Below are 24,140 nucleotides of genomic sequence, written 5' to 3'. Positions count from 1 at the left end.
CGTCACTCAAAATAAAAACTGGCAAGTACACGCGCCTCTAGAGAGTTTCTCAGCACCGACATGGGATTCAAAGCGCTCTTTGACACGTACATTGTGCCCGTCTCTGGAATCCACACGTAAACTCCCAAACCAGCACGTGGGGATGCCACATTGGAAAGGATCACCTGGCCGTCCCTAGAACCTAACTGCCCCTTTGCGTTTCACAGGAAAAAAGGCAACTCACGATATTGTATTTTTAAATAAAAAGACTTTATTCATGAAATAAGATAGCAGCTAATAGTTTAAGGAAGGCTGGGGGAGATATTTCTTTCACATGGGGGCACACATGCACCTTGGAAAATATTTGGCAAAGTCATAAAATTAGCATTTTTAGTCACCTGTAAAGTGCTGAGACATTAATCTCGGGTGGACCTGCATTGTTTTTCTTAACCATCCAGTAAGTAGAACATTGATAGATAACTACACGTGGAGCACAGCGAACTCACGGACCACTCGGGCATGACGCCCGCAGAAGGGGCCCTAAGTGCCAGTCTGCCGACCAAGGGCCACCTTTCCTGTGTCCTGTGTCCGCCGCCAGCACCGGCGCCCACCCTGACCAGCACCATGCATCCTTCAGGACAGGCATTCAAAGCTAGAAGCGCTCCTGGTCGACAGATGCAAACACAGCAGGAAAGGATGGACCAAGACACCTTCTACGTCTCCTGAGACACTAAAACACACGCATCTCCAACGTGGGTATTTTGGCATTGACGCTTGAGTCTAAATGTTGACAGGCATTGAGGATTTTGGTTCAAAGCAAACGTTATTTGTGAAACGTTACAGATAACATAGTGCCTAAAACTTTGTTAATTTTTTTAATAGAAAAATGCGATATAAAAATACTACTTTGTTAAAAATATACAGTACACGCATTATACCACTTTGGAAAACTCAGTTCAACTCAGAAAGCACATTAACACCACCCGGCCTGGTATGTGTTACGTGGCTTTCTTCATTGTTACAAATTCTATTCTGGAGTTAAAAGATATACAATATAAATAAAAGTAGTGAATCTGAATCAAGTACAATTACTTTAAGAATTGTTAATAAACCCCTCCACCAGTGAATATGCTGTATTTCCCCGTGAGTTCTGAGTCTGCGAGTTCTCTAGGTGACAGGCTACGAGAACAGGTCTGCAGCGTCCCGTGTTTATTAAGGACCACGGGGGTCAGAGGGGGAGCATCCTCCCGGGACCCCCACCCACTCAAACATGGCGTCCACCCCCCTTCCTCATGCGCGTTCGCACGGGGCTCCCCTGCGTGGGGTGGAGTGAGGGGCTGCCGGAGATGCCGCCTTGACGATATTGCACTTTTCGGCCCCGAGACGGCTGGCGATTCACGCCCAGCCAGCGCAGATGCGGCGGGACCGCTCGGGGTGTGTGACGTGGCTGAAAGTCCACCCCCGAATCTCGACCCTGGCTCACACATTCAGCAGGGGGATCTGCCAGACCATGACGGACGAGGCCAACTCCTCCGGCCGCTGCTGCCTGGCCTTCCTGCTCACCCGCCGGTGGCCCTGTCCCCCGCAGGCCACCAGCACGGAGCTGGCCTTGGCCTTCCTGGCCCGCCGCCCTCGGCCGGGGGAGCTGCAGGGGAGCCGCAGGGGGTCCTGGACGAAGCTCTCCTCTGAGCGGGGCCCCAGGGAACCCGAGCCCTGGGAAGGCGTCGGGGACCCAGACGTGGAGGAGACGTCGCTGGCCTGGGCGAGGGAGCCCAGCGAAGCCCCCAGCCAAACGGCGTCGGGGCCGCTGCGGCTCGGGCAGGGCCCGGGCCCCTCACCAGGGAGCGTGTCCCTCTGGTCTTCATCCTGGGGGTCGGCACCGGGGGGCGGGCTGTCCCTGGGCTTGTCTCTGTCCGCCTTGGAGGCGGCTGTGGCCACGACCAGGAACTTGACGGGCCCGTTGTGAGCATGGTAGGAGACCAGGCCTCGACCTGAAAGGGCACAGCGCTCAGCAGGGCTCCGCATGCCGGGCAGGGTCCCGGGCACCCCCCGTCCACACGGCAAAACCCTGTACTCGACAGCTCAGAGCGAAAACAGCTTCCAGACCACGTTCTCGTGGATTTCTAGTGAAGTCCAAGAATGCTCTCAAAACCATGGTCTAAAATACAACCGTGGTTTTCGTCATTGGTATCTCAGTTCTGGTACTTGCGTGGTACTTTTAAAGGGATAAAGTAGATATTTTCCTGTTCTCTGTATAAATGCCTTCTCGCCTGCTCTAAGATAATATATTTAGGAAAAGTTTCCCTAAATCTTGGTCTTAAAAACTTAAATGCCTGGGGCTTCCCTGGTGGCGCAGTGGTTGAGAGTCCCCCTGCCGATGCAGGGGACACGGGTTCGTGCCCCGGTCCGGGAAGATCCCACATGCCGCGGAGCGGCTGGGCCCATGAGCCATGGCCGCTGAGCCTGCGCGTCTGGAGCCTGTGCTCCGCAACAGGAGAGGCCACAGCAGTGAGAGGCCCGCGTACCGCCACACAAAAACAAAACAAAAACAAAAAAAAAACCTTAAATGCCTGAAACATGTCAATGCTAGGAATAAGATGCCTAAACTATAAGTAGTTTCCTGCCATTTTTCACTTTAAAAAGATTCTGTGGTTTAGAATAAGTTAGTCCTATGGTATCGATTAAAATGGGGGCTCTTCAGTTCAAGGGTGATGTGAATTCAATTTTAAAAGAAGCACCAGAAACTTCCTGTAGGCCTTTTTTATGAAATGCAGACTCCCCCATAACACCGGGACTCCAAGGGTCAGGCGGGAACGGGATGTCCATTTTTAAGCGCCTCGCAGGTGAGGTGACAGAAATGGGGGGTAGATGCCCTTTTCACCAAATGCTTTGAGGCTGAAACAGGGCCCTAGCACCTCCCTCCCACTCTGGCCGAAGCAGAGGACGTTACAGGATTCCTCAGCTGGGCGAGGTGACTTCCTCCATGAGCTGAAGGACAAGTCAAGAACTCCACCAACAGCGGGTACTGGGGGAGGGTGAAGGGATGGGGACGCCCAGACACCGGGCATGGAGGTGCGATCTGACGCGACATCCCAGGGTAACATCCCAGCATCACCGGGTGAACCTGAATGTGAGTGTTTCCTACACACCTGTGGTCCCCTCCCGGACACACAGCCAGAGGAACCCGAGTCCCTATGAGAAGGGGTGGCCAGAGGAACCCCCACAGAGGCATAGCACGTAACACACAGAACAGGAAACAACTAAATACCCACTGTACGTCACATGGGGAACAAAGCCACGCTACAGAGCAGTGACACGCATGAGCTACGGTCACGTGACCAACAAGGATGCGCCTGAGAAATAACGTGGAAAGAAAGCAGTCGGAGAGGAATACATACACTACGAGACGATGATAGAAAATGTGAAAACGGCACAATTAAAGACTTCTTTTTTAAAAAAGGTACAAGTTAGCAAAACTATGGAGAAAAACCAATGGAACGGTGACGTGAGACCCAGCAGGAGAACGGCTATGTTTGGTTGTCGGGGAGAAGCGTCCCCAGCTGTGACGGGAAGAGCTTCTGACTCCTGAGCCTTTACCACTCAAACTGCCCGCAGTCATCATGTAGCTTCTGCATGTATCACAGGAAGGTCATAACGAAGACAGCAGTTAAGAAATGAATAAACCAAGTTGGAATTCCGTGATCCTAACAGGTGGATCACTGACAAAATAGGAATTTATCTAAAGCGCAGACCTATTCGCAGTAGACCCGTGAAAGCTTGTTGAGGGAAGGAAGGGCTGCCTGCGGTCAGAGTGAAATATTGCAGCGTTGACAGTAGGAAGAAACCATAGACAGAGATCTTTATTAACATTTCAATGCGTTTCCTACAAATCTTTTTCTCTGAGAGTTATTACATAATCGACATAAAATTTTAAGATCTTGGTTTTACTTAACTTACAGAATTAACACTTCTCTGTAACATTCCAAGCTCTCTGCAAACATCATTTGCACTGGCTGTGTTACGTTCTAAAATGGCAACGCGACCACTGTCTTAGGCGTCTCCCTACTCCTAATTTTGGATGTTTAGGCCATTTCCTGTTCTTTCTGCATCATGGTTTATTCCTAGAGTTGGCTGCTTCACGAGACAGAATTTCCTGAATTGGAAACCCTGACTCCTGACGCAAAAGCATCTTCAAGTCCTAAACACCAAAATGTTTTCCAAAAAGGCTGTGCCCATTTGAGCTCCCCGCAACACTGCAAAACAGCACAACTGAGCTTTCTCAGATGCTGGGCCTCTTTCTTTGCAAAACATAAAAAAGCATCCATTTTCACTGAGCAAAACTGTACAGAATGATCAAAACCAACAGGTGGCAAAAAAGGTAACGTGAAAACACGTCCTGGGGATAAGGGTCTCCCTGGACCACTGACGTCAGAAACAGGAAGACAAAAGTATGACCTGATGATTCAAATTAATAGACATAGTCTTTACAGTAGGAAAGAAAGGAAGGAAAAAAGGAAGGGACGAAGGGAGAGAGAAAGCCACCTAAGTAATTTACACTGTTTAAGCAAAGACACAGCTGACCACGGACCCATGGGCTTGACGAGAGTACAGTACAGGACAGAGGCCTGGGAGACGCAGGCACTCGGGGGGTGCACTCACCGGTCACCTTGGGGATCCCCTGCAGACGAGGGACGGGCAGGGCCACCACGACGCCCAGGCTGGTGCCAACCATCAGCAGGCCGTGGCAGACGAGCAGGCTGGTCACAGACAGCCGCTGGTGTCCTGGTGGGACAGGAGAGACTTGTGCCCCGCAGTCTGGCCTCTGCAGCCCACACGCTGGGGCAGGAGCCCCGGGAACTGCCCAGAAACCCTACAGACCCGCCAGAATGCTCCCCGGGCAGCCCCGAGCCCTCCCGGCCAGTGGGTGTCACCGGAGCCCTAGCCACACACCGCGACTCCTTCAGCCGGACGAGCAAGAGAGAGAGCTGGGGGGCGTCCTGGCTGCACCCCGGCAGAGCACGGCCACGGCCTCAGGACACGTGCACGGTGCTCTCAGCACCGCTGGCGCGGCCCTTCTAGAGCCGATCACACACTCCTGCCCCGAACCGTCCATGTAAATCATCCACTTCCAGGCAGAGCTGCACACACACACGTACACACACGTGCACACACACGCACGTCAGACGGCAGCCCCGTGTGCGCAAGAGCCCACCTAGGCAGCTAAGAGGGGAACTCGCAGGTAGGACGGGCTCCCAGCGCAGCCCGCGCTCAGCATCACAGGGGAGAGACGCAAGCGAGCACCCAAAGGTTCCGTCGGAAGGAGACCACTCACGGCCTCGGTGGGAAAGTCCGGGAGACGCGGACACCCAACGCTGGAGTCCAAGGGCTTTGGAGCTTCTGGTTGTTCGCTCCGCCTTGTTTTGTTTTGTTCTGCAGTCGAGGCTCTGAGGCCCAGAGAGGTGGGTCAGCCTGACAACGTTAGGAAGTGGAGGGAAAGGTGCGTGCCTCCCCGTGACTCTCGTCTCAGGGACTGAGTCTGGGCCCCGAGCAACCCACCCCTGCCCTGACCCTGCCCACAGCACCACCACCTTCGACAGGGGCTTTAAGCCCCTCCTGGCGTCTCTGCTCAGTGCTCAAGCTCGAGAGCAGAGAAGGGTCACGCGGCTGCTCCCAGGAAGGCATGGAGGGCGCTTCGAAACAGCTGGGTTCTTCTGCTCTCTGGAAACGAGTCACTTTCAGTATCTCTGTGTTTGACCTAAGTTCATCTTAGATAAAAAGCATGAAAACAAATGGTCTCAACACCAAAGCCAAAGGCAGGTCACCACGCCCACTGAAGTTATTTTATGATTATTTAGGCAACCGAACACTGAAACCAAACCGAGACAACAGCTACGAAAACTAAAGATCTGGTTTTACGTCTAAATACAGGCATATTTTTTGAAGAAAAGCTAATGTATTAAGTTCCCAGAAATCCAAATGCGTGCCCGTGGAAGCAGCTGGGGCTTCAGAGACGCCTGGGACCTGCGTGTCTGTCTACACCTGGGCCGGGAGCTGCCATTTCCAAACGCCAGGGAGAACTGCAGAAGCCGTTTAGAAACACGGCTCTGGGCACAGCTCACAACGATTGCTCTCCAGGGGCAGGTGGTCCCATCGTGGGGCAGCCCTTCGGAGAGGAGCTCCAGGGACCAGGGAACGTCCCAGGACACACGGGTGTGCCTTCCAGAGCAGAAGCCTCACTTGATGCCACGTGACCTAAAGATTCCCCACAGCTACGCTCGAGACAGAAAGCAAACCCGCAAAGCGGAGACCCTCCTCTCCAACCCTCTGGGAACCTTTGGTGGAAGCGACTTTTGGAACTGGCTCACTGCTCTGTGTTTTGTTTTGTTCCAGTGACGTACGGCCTCCGCCACTACCCTGGTGCACAGGGGCGGCAGGTTACATTCCATCTGGATATCTTACTTCTCAACACCAACGTGGAGAATGTCATGACAACGGGATGGACAGGGGACAGAGCTATTATTTCCCTTTTGCAGCCGCTTTCTGAAGCCACCCTCCTGGAAGGAATACAGAAACTGGGGCAGTGGTATAGTCCTGTGGTCCTAGACGTGAATAAATTTCCTTTTTAACACACGAAAGTACTGGCAACAATAAAAACAAGCAGACTCTCATGACGTGGTCTCAGGGCTCGGTTCCGAGGTTGGCTGTGGGTTTTTATATCATTTAAGTCCACCCACACCCTCATTTTGGTAGCCAAGTCCTGCATATAAGCAAAAACTGTTTGTATGAATAAACTGTTTTGTGATTTATTTGATCGTCCTGAAATATTTTGGTCTGGGAAACTGAGTTTCCTTTAATTCTTCTCCAAAAAAGGAATTTGTGAGTTAAATTTTCTTTCACAGAGAATATATCATTTTTAAAATATCGGCCTAGGACTATTAAAGAAGCATCTGAAATACTTTTAATCTACCGCTTGGCTTTAAAGAAAACTAATGAGGAAAAGGGAATTTCAAACAGCCCACCTCCACAGTGAGGATTAACAGATCCTCGTAAAATATGACGTGAAATATTTCCAACCACTAATAAAAACATTAAGAAGATCTTACTTTCAAATTACAAAGGATAAAAGTTTACTACTTATTTTCATTCATAAATGCATTTTGAAAGTGACCTTCTATCCCCCTTAGGAATTTTCCCGCCTCTTTGCCTGTAAATAGCATATTAGGAACATCTGACTTTTCATCCTGTCTCCAGCTTTTACATCTGTGTTACGTTATATGCAGTGAAAATCTGGGAAACTCTCTAGTCTCTGTAAAGAAACTCTCTCCAGAAGTGGATCTCTCTAAAGAGAAAGGACAAAACAATTCAAAGGTACAGAAGGTGCCCTGTGTGGCGCCGGGATGGGGAAAAGTCACCGTGTGGGGAAAGGTTACGAAACATGACGAGAAGGGGAAAAACTACATGGTCGGTGGGAAAGACCAACGGAAACAACCCCGGGGCTTCTGGGAGGTGCTCCTGGGAGGACACCCCCAGACCTTCACTTCATCATAACAAACGCGAAAGCAGGGAAAACTGGGATGTTTTTCTTTCTAACTGGTTTGAAAGCCGTCAGTTCCAGCGAATGACGGTTTGTTCCATTTTCAAAGTAGTCTAGGATTCATCTTTAATTTCACATATGAAAGTTTAACTGAATGGTAATTAGGGAACGTGGAGATTTTCCCATTCCGGAGGGTCTGCAGACAGAGCTGCTGAGAGGTGTCCAGGCTACTCCTTGTGGAAGCACCAGCTGTGGCCTTCTGAGCTGGCCAAGCTGCAGGCAGAGGGGCCACCCACTCAGCATCTAAGGGGGCGGCGAGGCGGGAGGGGCGGGGCAGAGATGCCGACAAAGGCTGCAGTTGGCATGGGCCGGAAGTGAGTTATCAACACGAAGTGGCAGGGGGAGCTGGCCGCTGTGTGATGCACGCTCTCCGGAAACCCTGCTGTCCCCTCACACGGGGACACAGGAGCACAGGAGAGGCGGCCAGGTTTATTCAAATGCTCGCGAGAAACACACAAACGGGAGAGAATAGGAGAAGCAGCCAGCCTTCCAAGTGTGCTTGGAAAGGCTATGACTGGAACCCACTCCTGGCTCCCACCCGGAACAGAGACCAGGGAGGCGGGCAGGTTAGCGCAGGATTAACTGCTGGTTAAAGAGCCGCTGGTTAGCGCAGGATCAACTGCTGGTTAAGGAAGCTGCTCGTTAGCTCAGGATCATCTGCTGGTACAGGAGCTGCTGGTTAGCGCGGGATCAACTGCTGCTTAAGGAGCCGCTGGTTAGCGCGGGATCAATTGCTGCTTAAGGAGCTGCTGGTTAGCGCGGGATCAACTGCTGGTTAAGGAGCCGCTGGTTAGCGCGGGATCAACTGCTGCTTAAGGAGCCGCTGGTTAGCGCGGGATCAACTGCTGCTTAAGGAGCCGCTGGTTAGCGCGGGATCAACTGCTGCTTAAGGAGCCGCTGGTTAGCGCGGGATCAACTGCTGGTTAAGGAAGCTGCTAGTTAGCTCAGGACCAACTGCTGGTTGAGCAGCTGCTGGTTAGCGCAGGATCAACTGCTGGTTAAGGAGCCGCTGGTTAGTGTGGGATCAACTGCTGGTTAAGGAAGCTGCTAGTTAGCTCAGGACCAACTGCTGGTTGAGCAGCTGCTGGTTAGCACAGGATGGCACCAGAGCCCAGGGGACACGAAATCCACTCCTCGGTCTGTTCCCTAACTCATAAATAACCTTGAGTCTAGTTTAAGTTGCTGAATTCCCTTATGATGTGGTTGATGGTACTTAGAAGAGTTACACTGACTTTTGTATTACATAGAAAATCGTGCCACTTTATTTGGTTACGTCACCCCTGGAAAGCAACGTGCTCACTCAGCGGGGACCTGGGAAGGCTAATCTGACAGGGGGCGGGGGTCTCAGCACTTTTTCATCCAAATACCCTCCCCTGACTGTTCTGGACGAAGAGGAAACAGCTGCATCCTGACGTGACTCACGCAGCCTCCTGACCCGGAGGAGATGCCGCCCTCTGAACCACGGGCTGTAACCACCTTGGGGGCCGGGAAGGTTGACCGACGGCCCCTCGAAATGTGTGTGCTGACCCCAGGCGCCGTCATCCACTGTGTCTGCCAAGTATGATGTGGTTTACGGCAAAGCGCTCGAACTAGTGGTGCTCAGAACAGAGCTCCAAACCGGACAGAAAGACGCAGCTCAGCACACGAGTCCCAGTCCACAGGGGAAAGCGCGCTGAGACCTCGAGGGAACTAAATAGGGCTCTCATTTCTGCTACAAAAAGTCACGAGTTACAGTATAGTAATTTGTTTTTTCCAATTGTGTTCTTTTTGGCCTGGGAAGGCTTCATCTCTAGAACCTACTGGAATTTTATATTCCAGTGAGAGCACGAAAGGACAGTTTACACGTTATTGCCATATATACATAAAAAACCCATTTGGGCAACATCACGAACACAACTCTAGAATGAGGCTTACACACGTGTCCAGGATGACGGTGGTCCAAGGACCTGCAGTTCCACAGGCTCACATAGGGTGCAGACACGCACCGACACAAGTATTTAAGTGTCAGAGAGGACACAATGAAACGCTTCTCACCGTGAAACACTGGCCCAAGGGTAAGGCGATTCAAAGAAGGACAGACAAGACATGGGTGTCTGGCCTCCTTGTTCCCCAAAATGCAAGAAAATCAGAACAACGTCAGACGCCTTTCTGAGGACCACATTCAAGAACCACTGCCCAGGCGTAGCAAGAGGACTCTCATTCTAAGTGCCCCTGATTTCTGCTCTAACTGTCCACCTTCCTCACGTCCGCCAGGTCTAGCAGCTACAAACCTGGGAGTAAAACATGAGATGCAGAGAAAGCACAGAATCCCCGGATACTGGTGGACCTGGAGGTATTTCGCACACAGCAGGCAGATGCGGGAGAACACGCCACCCAAAGGCCCCTTCTGCATGGGGCTCGGGCTCGGGAGAAAGAGCCCTAAGTCCTGGCACAGGGATAGGAGGCCCAGGGCGGTGGGGGCCCCGAGGCGGGGCAGGGACTGTGTGTGGTGATGGTGACAGCAGGCGGGGGCACACCTGCCAAGGGGCCCGGGGACGTGGGGCCGCCAGGTGTCCCCACCTGACCACACGGTCTCCTGGCTCCACAGGAACCCAGGCGGATCCTGACCTGAACAGTGAAAGCCACGCAGGTGGGTAAGAAACAAGGGAGTCGTTAACTGGGGGATGGAAAGAAGGAAAGAAAACAAGATGAAGTACAGCCGGTGGCCCAGGTGCAAACAGGTTATGTGGCCACGGGTACGTGACCGCTGGGCTTTGGTACAACAGGGACTGGGGATTCGAGCACCCTGGGAGGGCTTCCTGCACAGGTCTGTTCACGTGGTGTGGGTGGCAGCCCACGTGCTGCACACCGGATCTTTCTCTTCTCCAACCGGGAGCCAGGAGACGCAGCCAACATGGGAAAGGAGGGGAATGCCGTGCGCGTGAGCCTGGTCCTTAAAAGCCCCGTGGAGACGTGGGCCAGTACACACCAGGCACACACACCTGTACACAGCAAGCAACGCATATACACACGAGTTACATACATACACACATTTGCAACATGCTTATATATACTAGCCACACGCCCGTACATAACAAGCTCACGCGTGTGCATACTAGCCACACACCCGTACCTAACAAGTTCACGTGTGTGCATACTAGCCACACACCAGCCACATGCAGCCCCCACACCCCACTCCTGCACCTTGGCTGGTTTGACTCCCACTGCCAGGAACACCCTTCCCGCGTGGGGCTGGCGGAGCCCCGTGGAGACCCCCCACCAGAGAGTCTCCTTTTCTCTGCCCTTCAACCTCAGATTCTTGCCCCCGCCCCCCGCCCCAGTGCTTTACTAACAGCACTAAACCGTCTGCGATGGGCGGCTCTGACCTCTAAGAAGGGCGCTTTAGTTCGGGTCACCCGACAGCCCCGAGCCCCGGCCCCGGGGGATGTGGCACCGCCCACCAGCGCCCCAGGGCCCACCTGGCAGCATGTGGTGGACCGGGGTGGCGACGTTGACGTCCTGGAGATGTTTGAGTGTCTCTGTGTGGAAGAGGCGGAGCGTGGACCCCGAGGTGAAGGCGATCCAGATGCCCACGCCGGCAATGGCCATGTGTGAGACCACCATGCCCTCCTCCTGGTGGGCCTCCAGCTGGCTCTGCGGAGACCAAGGAGAAGGTGACGGCGGGGCGTCGGGGGTACAGCACGGAGCTGCACCCCACGTCGCCGTCACAGACCCGCCCTCTGGGCTGCGCGTGAAGACTCGGGTGGCGCTGTCGTCCCCACCATGCCAGCGTGTCCAGCTGGCGCCCCGGATCTCACCTGCCCTCAACCACCTACAGCAAGGGCACCGTCACCCCAGATCCGCAGGTGCTGAGCAGCGCCCCTGGACGCCTGTGGACCATCAGCACCCCCAAACCTGAGCGGGAACGAGGGCCACGTCTGCCCGCGAGGAGGCCTGTACGGGCGGCTAAGCCCCCGCCGAGCTCGCAGGGTCCCCTCGGTGTTCAGCCCCGTCCAGTCCCCGGGTGGCCACCTGCTGCTTCTCCGTTTGGCCAGGCCCTTCCCGAGCCTCCGGGCTGGGTTCTGCTCCAGGTCTCCATCCTGACAACCCTGCCCACGGGGCCCCCGAGAGGGAACTTTTGGAACTTGTCCCCGTGGTGGACGGGCTGGTGCTAGGCAGCTGTGGCCACTGCCTACCAGGGATTGGCGGGGGGCAGGTGGGGTGAAGCTTGGAGACACAGTGAGAAGAAACACTACCCTCAAAGAAGTCCTCTTAGCCCACAGCAGGTCACAATCCTGCACAGCTCTCTAGCCTGAAAAGAGGTAACTTAAAACTCCCTAGGAGAAAAACAGGCTTACGCCTCTGTCCCCTTCCTCAAGGACTGAGAACAGTGCGGGACGCTCTTTACAACCCACTATGCGGCCGAGGGGGCCAAAGGCGCCATCCTCGCACGCCTACCCACGTGGAAAGGGCTCGCCGGTTAGCCCCTCACGCTGCACCCACGCCGCGCGGCACTCCCGAGCTGGACCGAGGGGGACACGTGAGTCTCTGATTTTGTCAGAAGGGAGGCTGCCCGTCCAAGGGCACCACACCTTGTTTTAAGTGAAGACTGCAGCTGGACAGGCAGGGCTGGAGAGCGGCCTGGGGGTCGTCCTGAAGCCGGGACTCAGGCGTGACAGTGATTCTGGAGTTCGCAGACGCCCCCGACGGCCTGAGCGCCCAGTCCTGCCATCACCACCTGCCCAGGGCCGCGCGTTCCCTCCGGAGTACCCGCGCACCTCCCTGGAGGGAAGACGAGGACCCTGCTCTCGGGATGGACAACTGGCTCGGGCCCTCCTGCAGCCAAAGCCGGGGGGCCGCCGTTTCCTCCGAGACGCCCGTGCTATGCTCACCTCCACAGACACCTCCCTCCGTGCATGTGTGCACCCTCCCACAAAGCGACCCCGCTCATCACAGGTCTAATTTAAACACGCATCAGTGGGGACGAGCCGGTGCCGGCGGTTAGGAAGGACCCCCGAGTTCTTACAGAGTGAGTCCTCCTGAGTAAACACGTATGACTGGAAACGCTGGGCCACACGGCAACTCCACGTTTCACTTTTTGAGGAAGGACAGACTGTTTTCCAACAGCTGCCCCATGTCACGTCCCCACCGGCGATGTGTGCAGCTCTCGACTTCTCCGCGTCCTCTCGGCACTTGTTAACGTCCCTTCTCTATTGCTGTCATCCTCGTGGGCGTGACGTGATGTCTCATGGTGGCTTTGGTTTGCATTTCCATAAGGACTAAGGATGGTGCACACCCTTCCCTGTGTGGCCGACTGTGTATCTTCTTCGTAGAAATATCCGTTCAGATCCTAGGTCCGTGTCTGGACTGGACTATTTTTCTTTTGATCGATGAGCTGTAAGTTATATAAGCTGTTTGTTATGCACTCCTGGCAGATACACGATTCTTCAGTATTTTCTGCCGTTCCGTGGGTCGTCTTTTCACTTTGCGGACGGCCCGTGGAAGTGGCTTGGGCTGCCCTGTACCACAGAAACAGACATGGCTTTCCTCTCCGGCAGGCTTCAAGGGGGATGGCTTCCATGCTGTTTTGTGAACCGGCACAGATGCCCTCGGAGGAAGCCCACTGCCGAGACCAGGGCTGCAGGAAGCGGTGGCACTATTTCACGTCCCACTGCCCTGTGTGTGTATCACCGAGCAGTAAGGTTTCAGCAGCAGAGCGGGGCTGACGGGGAGGAACGGGGCAAGCGGCCCACCCCTCCCACATGCGCTGAGTCTCAGCCTCACAGCTCTGCGTCTCTGAAGAGGAGAAGCCCAGCTGGTCCTTCGGGTCAGCTCAGGACAAAGCGCTCCCTGCTCCCGGAAGGCCATCTCTGGCAGAGCAAGGCGGCTTCCAAAGAGAGGTTAAAAAGGGAAGAAAAACGTCACGTGATGCTGAGAAGTCCTTGCGCTACCTGAGCGTAAAGGAGCACAGGTACTCGCTCTCCCGGCTGCTGGCTCTTTCACAGTTACTGTTGAAACTTCTTGTGGAAGAAGAGAGAAAGTCACGGTCTGCTGGTCCTCAACCCCCGTTTCTTTCTAAGAACTCAGCAAGCCCAGGGAGGAGGCAGCCCAGAGCCGCTGCTGCTCGGGGCCCACCCCGTCCCTGCCGTCCGGCGGCTCCGTTCGGTTACTGCCTTGGCCGCCCCACTCCCATCCTCTGTCTTGCGGGCCATCTTGTCCCACGCGTCCTGCACGCTGCTTCCCGGCCGTCCTGTGGCCACCTCCACTGCTGCAGCGGCTGCCCGGGTCCACCACTGTCTGCTCACGGGTCTTTGGCGTCTCACAACTGGCTGTTTTTCTTTACAGAAGTGCCTCGTTCTGCAAAGTCTACCTCAGATTCTCCCTCTCTGTCCTCCACCCACGGGGAGTGGAATTCTCCCGACAGAGCTCTGGGACAACCTTCTCAGTGAGTCTTCAGTCCCCAATCTCACCCCCCTTTCAACTCCTTGCAAAAAAAAGTCCTCGGAGAAGACAGATTTCCTGGCGTCTGTCCCTTGGTTAAATCCCCACACGGCCCCCGTCGCGCACAGCGTGGCGGGGCTCAGGACGTCACGCGCCGATCTGCCCCGGGAACCGAGCCAAGCACGGCTGCCCTCACGGTCACGGCCTCGGCCTCGCCAGAGCTGCCCAGACGGGCCCCATGAGCGCTCACGGCAACAGAGGCTGAAACCCCGGGAACCGAGGCGGGGACCGCACGCTCCTGCGTGCGAGGGACCAGGTGCCCTCTGACCACACCTGCGCCAACTCCACGTCCCCACGCGCGGACTCACCCTGTTTCTGGGCAAAGGTCCTCCAGGAACTGCCTTCTCATGTCCTGACACACAGCACTCCTCCTCTGAGATGTCATGCGTTTTTGCCGCCCGCTGAAGTCCTCCTCTCCCCGGACAGGGCGGCTTTACGGGCCTGTGACCCTCGCGGGGTCTCAGGCTCAGAGGGCTCCGCACCTGGCGTGATGCTCGGGCTGCTGGCATCTCGGAGTCCGGGCTAACTGACATTGGACGTGGGGCCCTGCAGATGCCGTAGCCAGTCCTGACCCCAGACCTGCCCCCAGGGGCCAGGTAGCTGGTGTTGCCCTCACCTGTTCTGGCACGGCACCTGGCCTGTGAGTTCTTCCTGGGCTTTGGTACAGCACTGTACTTCTTAAATGCGTGACACGTTTGTGCTGGATGATGGGTGATGTGAACAATAATTTACCTCTGGGATGCTGGCCATTGTCTCCCACCTTCTCAGAGGCTTGGTCTTCTGTGTGAAAACAGGAACTTTGGGCAACAGGGTGTCGGAGTCTCCTGCCACCTTGAAATCATGCAGATCTGAAGGTCTCTGCAGGGTAGGGTAGCAGGGCCGGGACCGGCAGTAGGTGTTCAAGAACCGGTCTGCCTGCCAGCTTGGGCCTGTCGCCTCTGTGCCCCGCATTCGTGTCTTTCCATACGATGACGGGAATTTATCTCATCAGGAAAAAAACGCATCAACTCAGAAAACGCTCTGCTACTAGGTCACCTTTAGTATCGTATCCATTTCATTCTTTCATTCTATTTTTGTCTTCAATGTCCAGGGTAGGGTTGGAAGGAAAGCTTTTTCTTCTTCTCCTGTCCTTCTGTCTGTCTGTCCTGAGTCAGGAACACTGCACATTGCAGAAAATCGAGAGTAAGGAAGGACAGGTCTTACTTTAAACAGCTCCAGTAATTAAACCGAAACTACCTGTGAAATCGGGGCTCCGAGAAACAAAGCTGTGAGGTCAGCACCCGCCGTATCCACCAAACCGCCCGCTCTTCAACGTCAAGTTGCTTTCAGAGCTGCGTCCATGTTCCTAAAGCTCAACGTTTTCTTAAAGGGCATGAAGTAAACCCCGTGAAGAAGGCCCTACGTAGCTGGGAAGGAAGAAAGAAGGCGCCCCCCCACCCCAGATCCAGGTGCAATGACCGCAGCTTCATTACGTGCATTTAACACTTATGCTTCCCCGTCTGCTTTCCCTGACCTGGCGGGAAGGCGGGGAGTCTTATTGCTGCCGCACTGGGCACGCACAGCCCGCCTGGCTCGGCACCTCTGGGTGAGGTACTCGGCGCTGCCCCATCAGAACGCCAAGCTGGCACTGCAGCCCCGCTGTCCCCGCTGCAACTGTGCCAACCACTGCCGTGCAGAGGCCACCGCGAGAACGTTCATGCCCCTGGACATCAGAACTCACACCCTGCTCAGCCCACCGCAGAGCGAGCGCAGCCTCGTGGCCCCATGTCGCTGGCCCTACAGACAGGGCACATTCAGGGAGCTTCCCTGTAGCAGCTGCCCTCACCCCAACCAAAGAGGCTGCAGATGCATTGCGGTTTCAAGCCTGCAGAGCTGCACCGGTACCCCAACTGTGGTTTCCCTGCCCGGCGGAACTACTGGATAAATTACGTTTTTTTAATAACAGAGTAGATTTTGCTTCTCTCTCTATAAACACATTTCCTCATTTTGGTACTAAAAATGCACAGAAAGGAGGCTCTTATTTAAATCCAAATATGTTACTTCTGAGCCTTCAAGATTTACAGCATATACATCCTTTGGAGCATGTGGAAATAACCCTTTAATGATAATAAGGTCATAACGTTATGTTAGTCTGGAATCGCCTTGGCGGCAGCTATAGAAACCATCATTCCGGCTTTTGGTACGAATTTATGGCAAAATTAACGTATTGGTTTTGGAGAGATGTTCTAAAGAAAGATTGTTACGTTATTATTCCTTCTCTGTGAAAAGAAACTGAAATACAGCTAACAGAATGCTATTTCTGGCTCTTGTATATTTACTCTAATAATAATTTATTCTAGTAATAAATGGCAACCACTACTGGGGTGCTCTTTGCTGGCAATATTACCTCTCATTTTTATGAGGAAGTTGGTTGATCGCCAGCTTGTGGATCAGAGCCTGAGGCCCAGGTGAGCGGCTCACCTGCGACCACCGTGCAGTGCAGGGTTGAGTTAGGATCTGGAATCTGACCCTCACTACGTCACCGATAAGGTGCGACACTGCTGGTGTACAAGGCAGTGGAATACAGCCCAGCAGTGGTTACAGCGTCTATAAAGTGCCCTGCACAGGGGCCGTGGTTAATGACCTCTCCACACCCCACTGAGGGCTTCTTATTACTCTGAGGCATGTGAAGTAAAAAGGAGCAGGTGGAGAGAAGTAGAAACAAGAAGTTACCATAAAAATACTGGGCAGAGACTTCCCTGGCAGTCCAGTGGTTAGGACTGCGCTCTCACTGCCAAGGCCCTGGGTTCAATCCCTGGTCAGGGAACTAAGATCCCAGAAGCCACGCGGTGCGGTGGGGGAAAAAAAAAAAACAAAAACACGGGCAAAAGCAATTTCACAGGTTTGTCTCCTGCCTCCTATTCTGGACACCAGCCCCATCTCCTCTATGGCCGGCCGGCTGACCAGCTGACCCCGTCACTTGAGGAGGCTCCGTCCTGCGGGCCCCTGGGGAGCTCACGTCGGAAACAACACAGGTGGAAGGACGGTTTGCGGTCTGACAGCAAGAGTGCCAGCCTAGAGTCCATGCAGGACCGAGCTCCCGGCCGCAGCTCCTCGGCTCCTGGGCGTGGACCTGCTCCCCAAGCCGCCCACAGGGATTCGGGGCAGCATCTGAAGAGGCCCCGGATCCACAGAGAGATGGGCCCACCCCCCGCAACCCTCACCTGAACACACTTCCCTTCCCACTACCTTCCTTGTGAGGGTCGTGAGATTTTCACCTGTGAGGTAGTTCACTGGCTGCAAAAGCACCCGTGTTATAGGAGTTTCCTTAGGGCAGAGCAGAGCGAAGAGACAGACGGTGATGAACAGGTAGGAAATAAGCAGGTCTGTCTCATCTTTAACAATAAAAGGAGTAACATGGCTAAACACATTACACGTGTATCGCATGTTTTAGTAACGTCACTAAAACATTCAAGAGGTCCAATGAGAAGTGAAATTCATCTTCTCCATGTGTATATATGTACATACACACACACACACGTGTATGGCTACATGTTTACGTACACCCACGTGTGAGTACACTATCTGTGTGTGTGTATTGTGAGTACGTCGCCTACTTGTATTTCTTCTTCTGTGAGCTGCCTGTTCATGTCCTTTGAACGTTTTCTATTAGCTTGGTTTCTTCTCTTTAACTTAGCAAGAATCCTCTTTCTATAAGAACACTAACACTTGGTGGCAGGTGCAGCAAATATTTTATCAGTTTTCATTTACGAGAGTTTTGATACAAACAACACACAGTAGATGTTAAAAAAAAAAAAAGGTTCTAAAACTTTACCAAATTTATCATATTCTTTACCGTGGCAACTTCTAGGTATACGACGTATCTGGAAAGTTCCCCCCACTGCCAAGTAACGGAACCATCCTACTGTTTGTACCTTGTCAGTCTGTGGCTTTGTTTGTAATTCTAACATCCCTCGCTCCAGAATGCCGCCAACGGTGGAGAGCTGGGGCCTGAGACGCAGTCTGGTTTCTCCCAATGACTATGATCTCTACTGAATAATCCATTTATCACACTGACTTGAAACGCCTCTTCAATCAAACACTAATTTTCCACATGTCCTTGAACACTTACTAGTATGTTCATACCGAATACACCTTTTAAAGTAACGTCTGTGTTAAAGGTAAATAACAGACAATCAGTCCACGGATGTGGCTAGACAAGGGCTGTGGGACTTTCGAGTTAATCCTTCCTTCTAAGCCACACTAGGAGGGATTTTCTTTCCGCACAGAGCCGCAGGCAGGACACTGCCTGACCTTTCTACCCGCGAGGGGCGATCCTCGACATCAGCCTGGGAAGTTAGTCGCACTGGTTCTGAAGTGCATCTTCCCGCACTGTGTAGCCACTTAAAATGACTTACCTCCACGGCGTGAGTCTCCACGCTGATTACAGACACTTGACCTCCAGACGCCGCCCACAGTGTGTCTTCCATCATTAGCAGACTTCGAACTGGGAGGACGCCTAATTTTATCACTGTTTGAGGTTCGGAATTCCAGGATCCATCTTAAAAGAAGATATTTCTTTCAATTTCATTCAAATTCAGTTTCTCAAACAGACATTTCTCCAAAGAAGAAATACAGATGGGCAACAGGTACATGAAAAGGTGCTCAACATCACTCATCATCAGGGAAATGCAAATCAAAACCACAATGAGATGTCACCTCGCACCTATCAGAACAGCCATCATCAAAAATACAATAAAATACAAGTACTGGTGAGGATGTGAAGAAGTGACAACCCTTGTGCACTCTCGGTGGGAATGTAATAAATTGGTGTAGCCACTGTGGAAAACAGTATAGAGGTTCCTCAAAAAACTAAAAATAGAACTGCCATACGATCCAGCAATTCTAGTCCTTGGTATATAACCGAACAAAACGAAAACACTAATTTGAAATGACACTTGCACCCCAATGTTCAATGCAGTACTATTTACAGCAGCCAAGACCTGGAAGCAACCTAAGTGTCTATTAACAGATGAACAGATAAAGAAGATGTGGTACCTACATACGATGGAATATTACTCAGCCATAAAAAAGAATGAAATCTCGCCATTCGTGACAACACGATGGAACTCGAGGGCATTATGCTAACTGAAATGAGTCAGACAGAGAAAGACAAATACCGTATGATCTCACTTTTATGTGGGATCTAAGAAAGCCAAACTCATAGAAACAGAGAGTAGAAGGGTGGTTGACAGGGGCTGTGGGTGGGAAAATGGGAGATGTTGGCAAAGGGTTCAAACTTCAGTCATAAGATGAATAAGCTCTGAGGATCTAGTGCACAGCATTACGATTACAGTTAACAACACTGTATGGTACACTTAAAAGTTGTTAAGAGACTAGATCTTAAATGTTCTCACCACAGAAAAGCAACGGTAAGTATGTGACGTGATGGAGGTGTGAGGTGGCAGACGGCGGTGATCATTTTGCGATATGCCTCAAATCAAGACACTGTACACCTTAAACCTACACAATGTTATATGTCAGTTACAGCTCAATAAAGCTGGGAAAAAAGGTTCAAATACCCCCCTCCCCAATTAAATAAATCAAAATAAAGCCTAAATAAATTCATAACACTGGAAGAAATGGACACAGACACTCCAAATCAAGTTGGGAGGCCTGCTAGACCAGACATATTATAGTAATTTCAAAATTTCAACTTGTTAATAATTCCCATGAAATTTAATCTCTACCGGATCAGTGGAAAAAACAACTTGAATGAGCAAAGCCGTGCTACCAAAGCCAGATAAAGGTCGCAGAAAAGAGAAACAGAGAATCCCACGATAAACACTCACATGGTTCTAAATAAATGTGTATTTAAACACAAATCCCATCCAGCAGGAGAGAAACAACGCGTCCTGGGCAGAGTAATCATGCCCGAGGTGCCCCTGATCCTGACACCCACCCCCACCCCCGGAATCCGCCTTTAGAAGGAACGGCTCCTGCCCTTCCAGCCCCTCGCGGCCCAGGGACCTGCAGTGGCTCCAGCCTCAGGACTCCTGGGATGGACGCTCATCCTCCAGGGCTCGCCTGACTGCCGTCCTCCAAAGAGCCTGGACCCCAATGCCTGCAGGCGCTCCTCCCAGGGCTCCTGAGCCCCCCAGTCGCCCCCCAAGCTGGCCTAAGCCCTAGTTTTATGGTCTGTTTATGGTCCAACCCCTCAGGGTGTGAGAAGTAGGACTGCTCGAACCTGTGGCCACAGGGGATCAGCCCAGGGTCTCCCGAACCAGGCTGACAATCAGATTCTCCCTGTGGTGACGGTGACACCGGGCCCCCAGCCTGGTGACAGCCACACCACACCAAAGGGGCATGCACCTCACTCCACCCCAAAGAGAAGCCCCGAGGGCCTTGAGCAAGGGCAGGATAAAGGCCTGCACTGAACGCATCCCTTTGAGGAACACGGAGAAGCCAGCAGGAGGACTGACTGTGCAACGATGGCGGGTGGCTGTCTATCTCACACACTCCTTTAAGGACCGAGCGAGTCACAGGTGCCTCAGGACGAGGGGTGAAAAACGCCGATGAGCCTCGCATTCTGCGAGGCCCGGTGCAGAGTGACACTCCCTCGGCCCACCCCAGGCGCGGCCGTGGCCCCTGCCGCCCTGCAGACGCGCCTGTGTCCCGCTCACCGTCCGCCCTGGCGTAGATGGCCACGGCCCCGTTGACCAGGCCGGCGTACAGGCTCTGGGGCGTGCAGGCCAGGCTCATGACCGTGGATTTCTCGGGAGTGAAGAAGTGCTGGAGCCGCACCTTCTTGGAGCCTTGGCTGCTTTTATAAATGGAAATGCTGGAAAAGAGAAAGGTCAGCTCATGGGTACGTTTGCTCACGGGAAGTGCAAGCCCACCGAGCAGAACCACGTTCGACCTTCCTGTCCTTCCCCCGCATCCTGCTACTCCTTCCAGAAACGTCCCACTTGGCCGTGTTGTAAAGACTGCTACCACTTTGATCTCCCTCTTTTTTCTTTTAAAAGAGAAGTTCTGCGTTATTAAACAAACAAACAAACACCTTAGTTCTTCCTGTAGATCTAGGAACTTCACATCAGGAAAATCATCGTAACTCTCCTTTATACTCTGACCGTGTTCCGTGTGAGAATAACACAGAACAAGGCTCTGTCTCATTGCAAAGTGTAAGAGTGACGTGCACTTTAAAGCATGAACAAGAATGAAGCGTGTCCACAGCAAAGGGCAGGAAGAACGAGAACTTTCCCCGCAAGGAGCTGCTGCCCCCCTGGGTTTCCTAGGGTGACTTCCTCAGTCACTGGCTCCTTCAAAGTCCTGGACCCAACAGTCTCCACCCGCGTCCCAACAGAGGGGGGTCAGGGAGGGGCCGGCGGACTCCGCCGCCTCGCGGCTGGCAAAGCCGAGGGGCCCATGTGCGACGCTCACCTCCCCTCCTCCGTCCCCAGGCAGACGGTGGGGATGCCCAGCACTCGGCCCCCCGTGCTCTCGGGCTCCCGGGGCCTGTCCTCTGCGGGCACATACACCATGCACAGGACGCGGGACTCCACGTTGAAGCACTCGATGACCTTGGGGCTGGAGTTTTGAAAGGAGACGATGGCTATCTGACCCATCTGACTGGTGCAGCTTCCGATCTGGGGGGTTCGGGAGGGAAGAAGTGGGCTGCAAGGGGCTCCACAGCACGTGCACGGCTGATACCCCACAGCCACGGCAAGATCCGGCTCCCACGTGGGAACCAGCTGGCCGATGAGGACCAAATAACCTTTACACAGTCTGCTCACAGAGCCCCGCTCCCTCTGCAACATGTTTATTAGGTCATCTTTTTCTTTTAATTTTTATAACAAGAACACAGCTTTGTTTTTGTAAAAGTCACATTTATATCATTTAAAAACCACACACCTAGCACCACAGGATGGTAAAGGTCTATCCGTGCGCAGTTCAAAGTCTGAAAAAGCAGGCTGGTGTCAATTTTAAACCAGGCCTTGCCTGAAGAAACAAGGACTTAAAAAGAGACAAAAAGGGGTGAGACTGGATCTCAAAGTGGGTCCCCAGCATTTAACACATCAGGGAGTGTTGCTGTTTTTCTAGAACTTGTACTACTGCTGCCATGATATTTATGAGCACCCTGTTTGCTGGATCACTTAGGAACACTCAGCAAGGTTTGTTTCCCAACTTAAACCTAAATTGGATTGTCTTTTCAGTGGGAAGGAGCCGGATCCTGTTACCAGGGAAGAGCATGCCTGGCTCTACACGAGAACGCTCGCCTGGTTCCGGGCAGTGTGCGTTCTTCACAAATGCCTCTTCTTTTCCATCAACATTGAGGATGTCGTGACCCTCTCCTTATTCTAACGGATTTTCCCCTTCTGATCAATAACCATCCTGCCTTTCCTGGGACAATGTCGAACTGCCAGGCCCGCTCGGGCCTACAGGAAGCGGGGGTCTGACCAGGTGCAGGTCCTGAAATGGAAAAAACCTCCTCTAAAATTCAAAAGCCCTGAGGGAATTCAGCCCATCCCTTCGTTCTGGGCTGAGTGCAGAGAGCTATCAGCTCATCAGGCTGTTTTCTTTCCAAAACTCAACCAGGGACTCCAAGCAGGCCAGCGCTCTGGCTGTGAGACGGGGCGGGGTGTGTGGGGAGTTACATGGGGTCAGGACACCCGGGAGAGAGCCAGGTGGGGCTGCAAAAGGACAGAGGGCCCATCGTGGAGGAGGTCTGGCGGCTCCCCACAAGGGGGGCACCAGGAGACCTGAAAACGCACCACAGGAGCAATTCCTCTGGTTTGCACGAGCCAGCAACGTCTACTGCAAACGCAGGACCGTTCAAAGGCAGCGCTTCATTTGGAAGAAACTAATTTTAACTGCTAAGTTCCCAGCGTGAACAGCCAGCATGGTCTTGGAAGAAAAAAAACTCCATGCCATTTAACCGTCCAAATTGAAAAAATATTCCAATGCTTCTAGTAGTTCATGGACTTTGGATTGAATTTAATCTGGTTAAGTTTTACAGGAAAAAGAAAAGAGAGAAATGTTTTAATGCCTTAGAACTCAACACCTTTTCCAAAAGTGATCAGTCCCCTTTCCTGTTTGTGTCCCCCATGTTTATAGACACAATTTGGGACACACCAGCCACAACGAGCTATCGGACCACTCAAATCTGCCATTTCTCATCTCATTAGCTGTGGACATGGATTCTTCATGAACTTGCATTAAAAACAAACAAAAAGGGGCTTCCCTGGTGGCGCAGTGGTTGGGAGTCCGCCTGCCGATGCAGGGGACACGGGTTCGTGCCCCGGTCTGGGAAGATCCCACATGCCGCGGAGCAGCTGGGCCCGTGAGTCATGGCCGCTGAGCCTGTGCGTCCGGAGCCTGTGCTCCGCAGCGGGAGGGGCCACAGCAGTGAGAGGCCCGTATACCGCAAAAACAAACAAACAAAAAACAAACAAAAGCATCTTACCCATAGGAAACCATGAGCCGTGGAAAACGAGTCTGGCTGATTCTCATTATTTAGGTAAGGCTCAGGATTATAAACGGCACATTCGATCTAAAGGGGAGAAAAAAATCAAAGGCCCGAATTTCAAACGGGACTCAGAGGAGGCCAGAGGGCACGTCTCACAGGGATGACAGCGTTCTGACATAAACCACGGCAACTCCAAAGGCTAAGAGAGGGAAAGATCGATGTACGAGTCTCAGAAATTTGCTTTTTAGAAGCAACACCTAAGTGTGCCCCGGGCAGCTGCAGCTCTGGGTTGAGGCCACACTGACAGGGCCCTCGCCTCTCCCGGGGAGCAGGTTCTGCCAGTGGGAATGGTCCCCATCAGCTGAGGGAGCTCCAGGGAAGCCCAGGTTCTAGGACTGAATGTCGGCCAGAGACCAAAGTGAGAAAGGAAAATGCGTTTCTTAGAGAAAGACACACCCACACGTCTCTGCAGTCTGTGTGGACACCGGCCGCAGTGCTTGAGTCCACTGCACAGGGACACTGACAAAACGCCACCCGCAGACGGGGTCTGCTTCAGCCAAGAGCGGGCACCATGCCTCGGGCCACCGGAAGGTCTCCAATTATGACCACGTGGAAGCCGGGCCGCCCAGCGACGGGCACGGA

The 24,140-nt window shown here is 53.1% G+C and overlaps 1 protein-coding gene across 4 annotated transcripts in view; it reads right to left on the bottom strand.

Annotated features, from left to right (window-relative positions):
- Positions 1–227: 227 nt before the first annotated feature.
- ARHGEF10 (Rho guanine nucleotide exchange factor 10) overlaps positions 228–24,140 on the bottom strand; it is an 86,674-nt gene continuing 62,761 nt past the window's right edge. For all 4 annotated transcript variants that reach the window (XM_049704255.1, XM_033409224.2, XM_033409227.2 and 1 more), the window contains 7 exons: positions 23,496–23,582; positions 21,473–21,678; positions 20,716–20,873; positions 18,451–18,593; positions 11,032–11,206; positions 4,639–4,761; positions 228–1,970 (listed from right to left, as the gene is read on the bottom strand). In XM_049704255.1, the coding sequence (XP_049560212.1) occupies positions 1,459–1,970; positions 4,639–4,761; positions 11,032–11,206; positions 18,451–18,593; positions 20,716–20,873; positions 21,473–21,678; positions 23,496–23,582 (1,404 nt within the window). In that variant the 3' untranslated portion in view covers positions 228–1,458. The remainder of the gene's footprint in view (positions 1,971–4,638; positions 4,762–11,031; positions 11,207–18,450; positions 18,594–20,715; positions 20,874–21,472; positions 21,679–23,495; positions 23,583–24,140) is intronic.

This window comes from Orcinus orca, chromosome 21 (genome assembly GCF_937001465.1).
Source record: "Orcinus orca chromosome 21, mOrcOrc1.1, whole genome shotgun sequence".
Taxonomy (NCBI): Eukaryota; Metazoa; Chordata; class Mammalia; order Artiodactyla; family Delphinidae; genus Orcinus; species Orcinus orca.
Note: the sequence above shows the minus strand (reverse complement) of the source record. Positions and strands in the feature narration are given on the sequence as shown.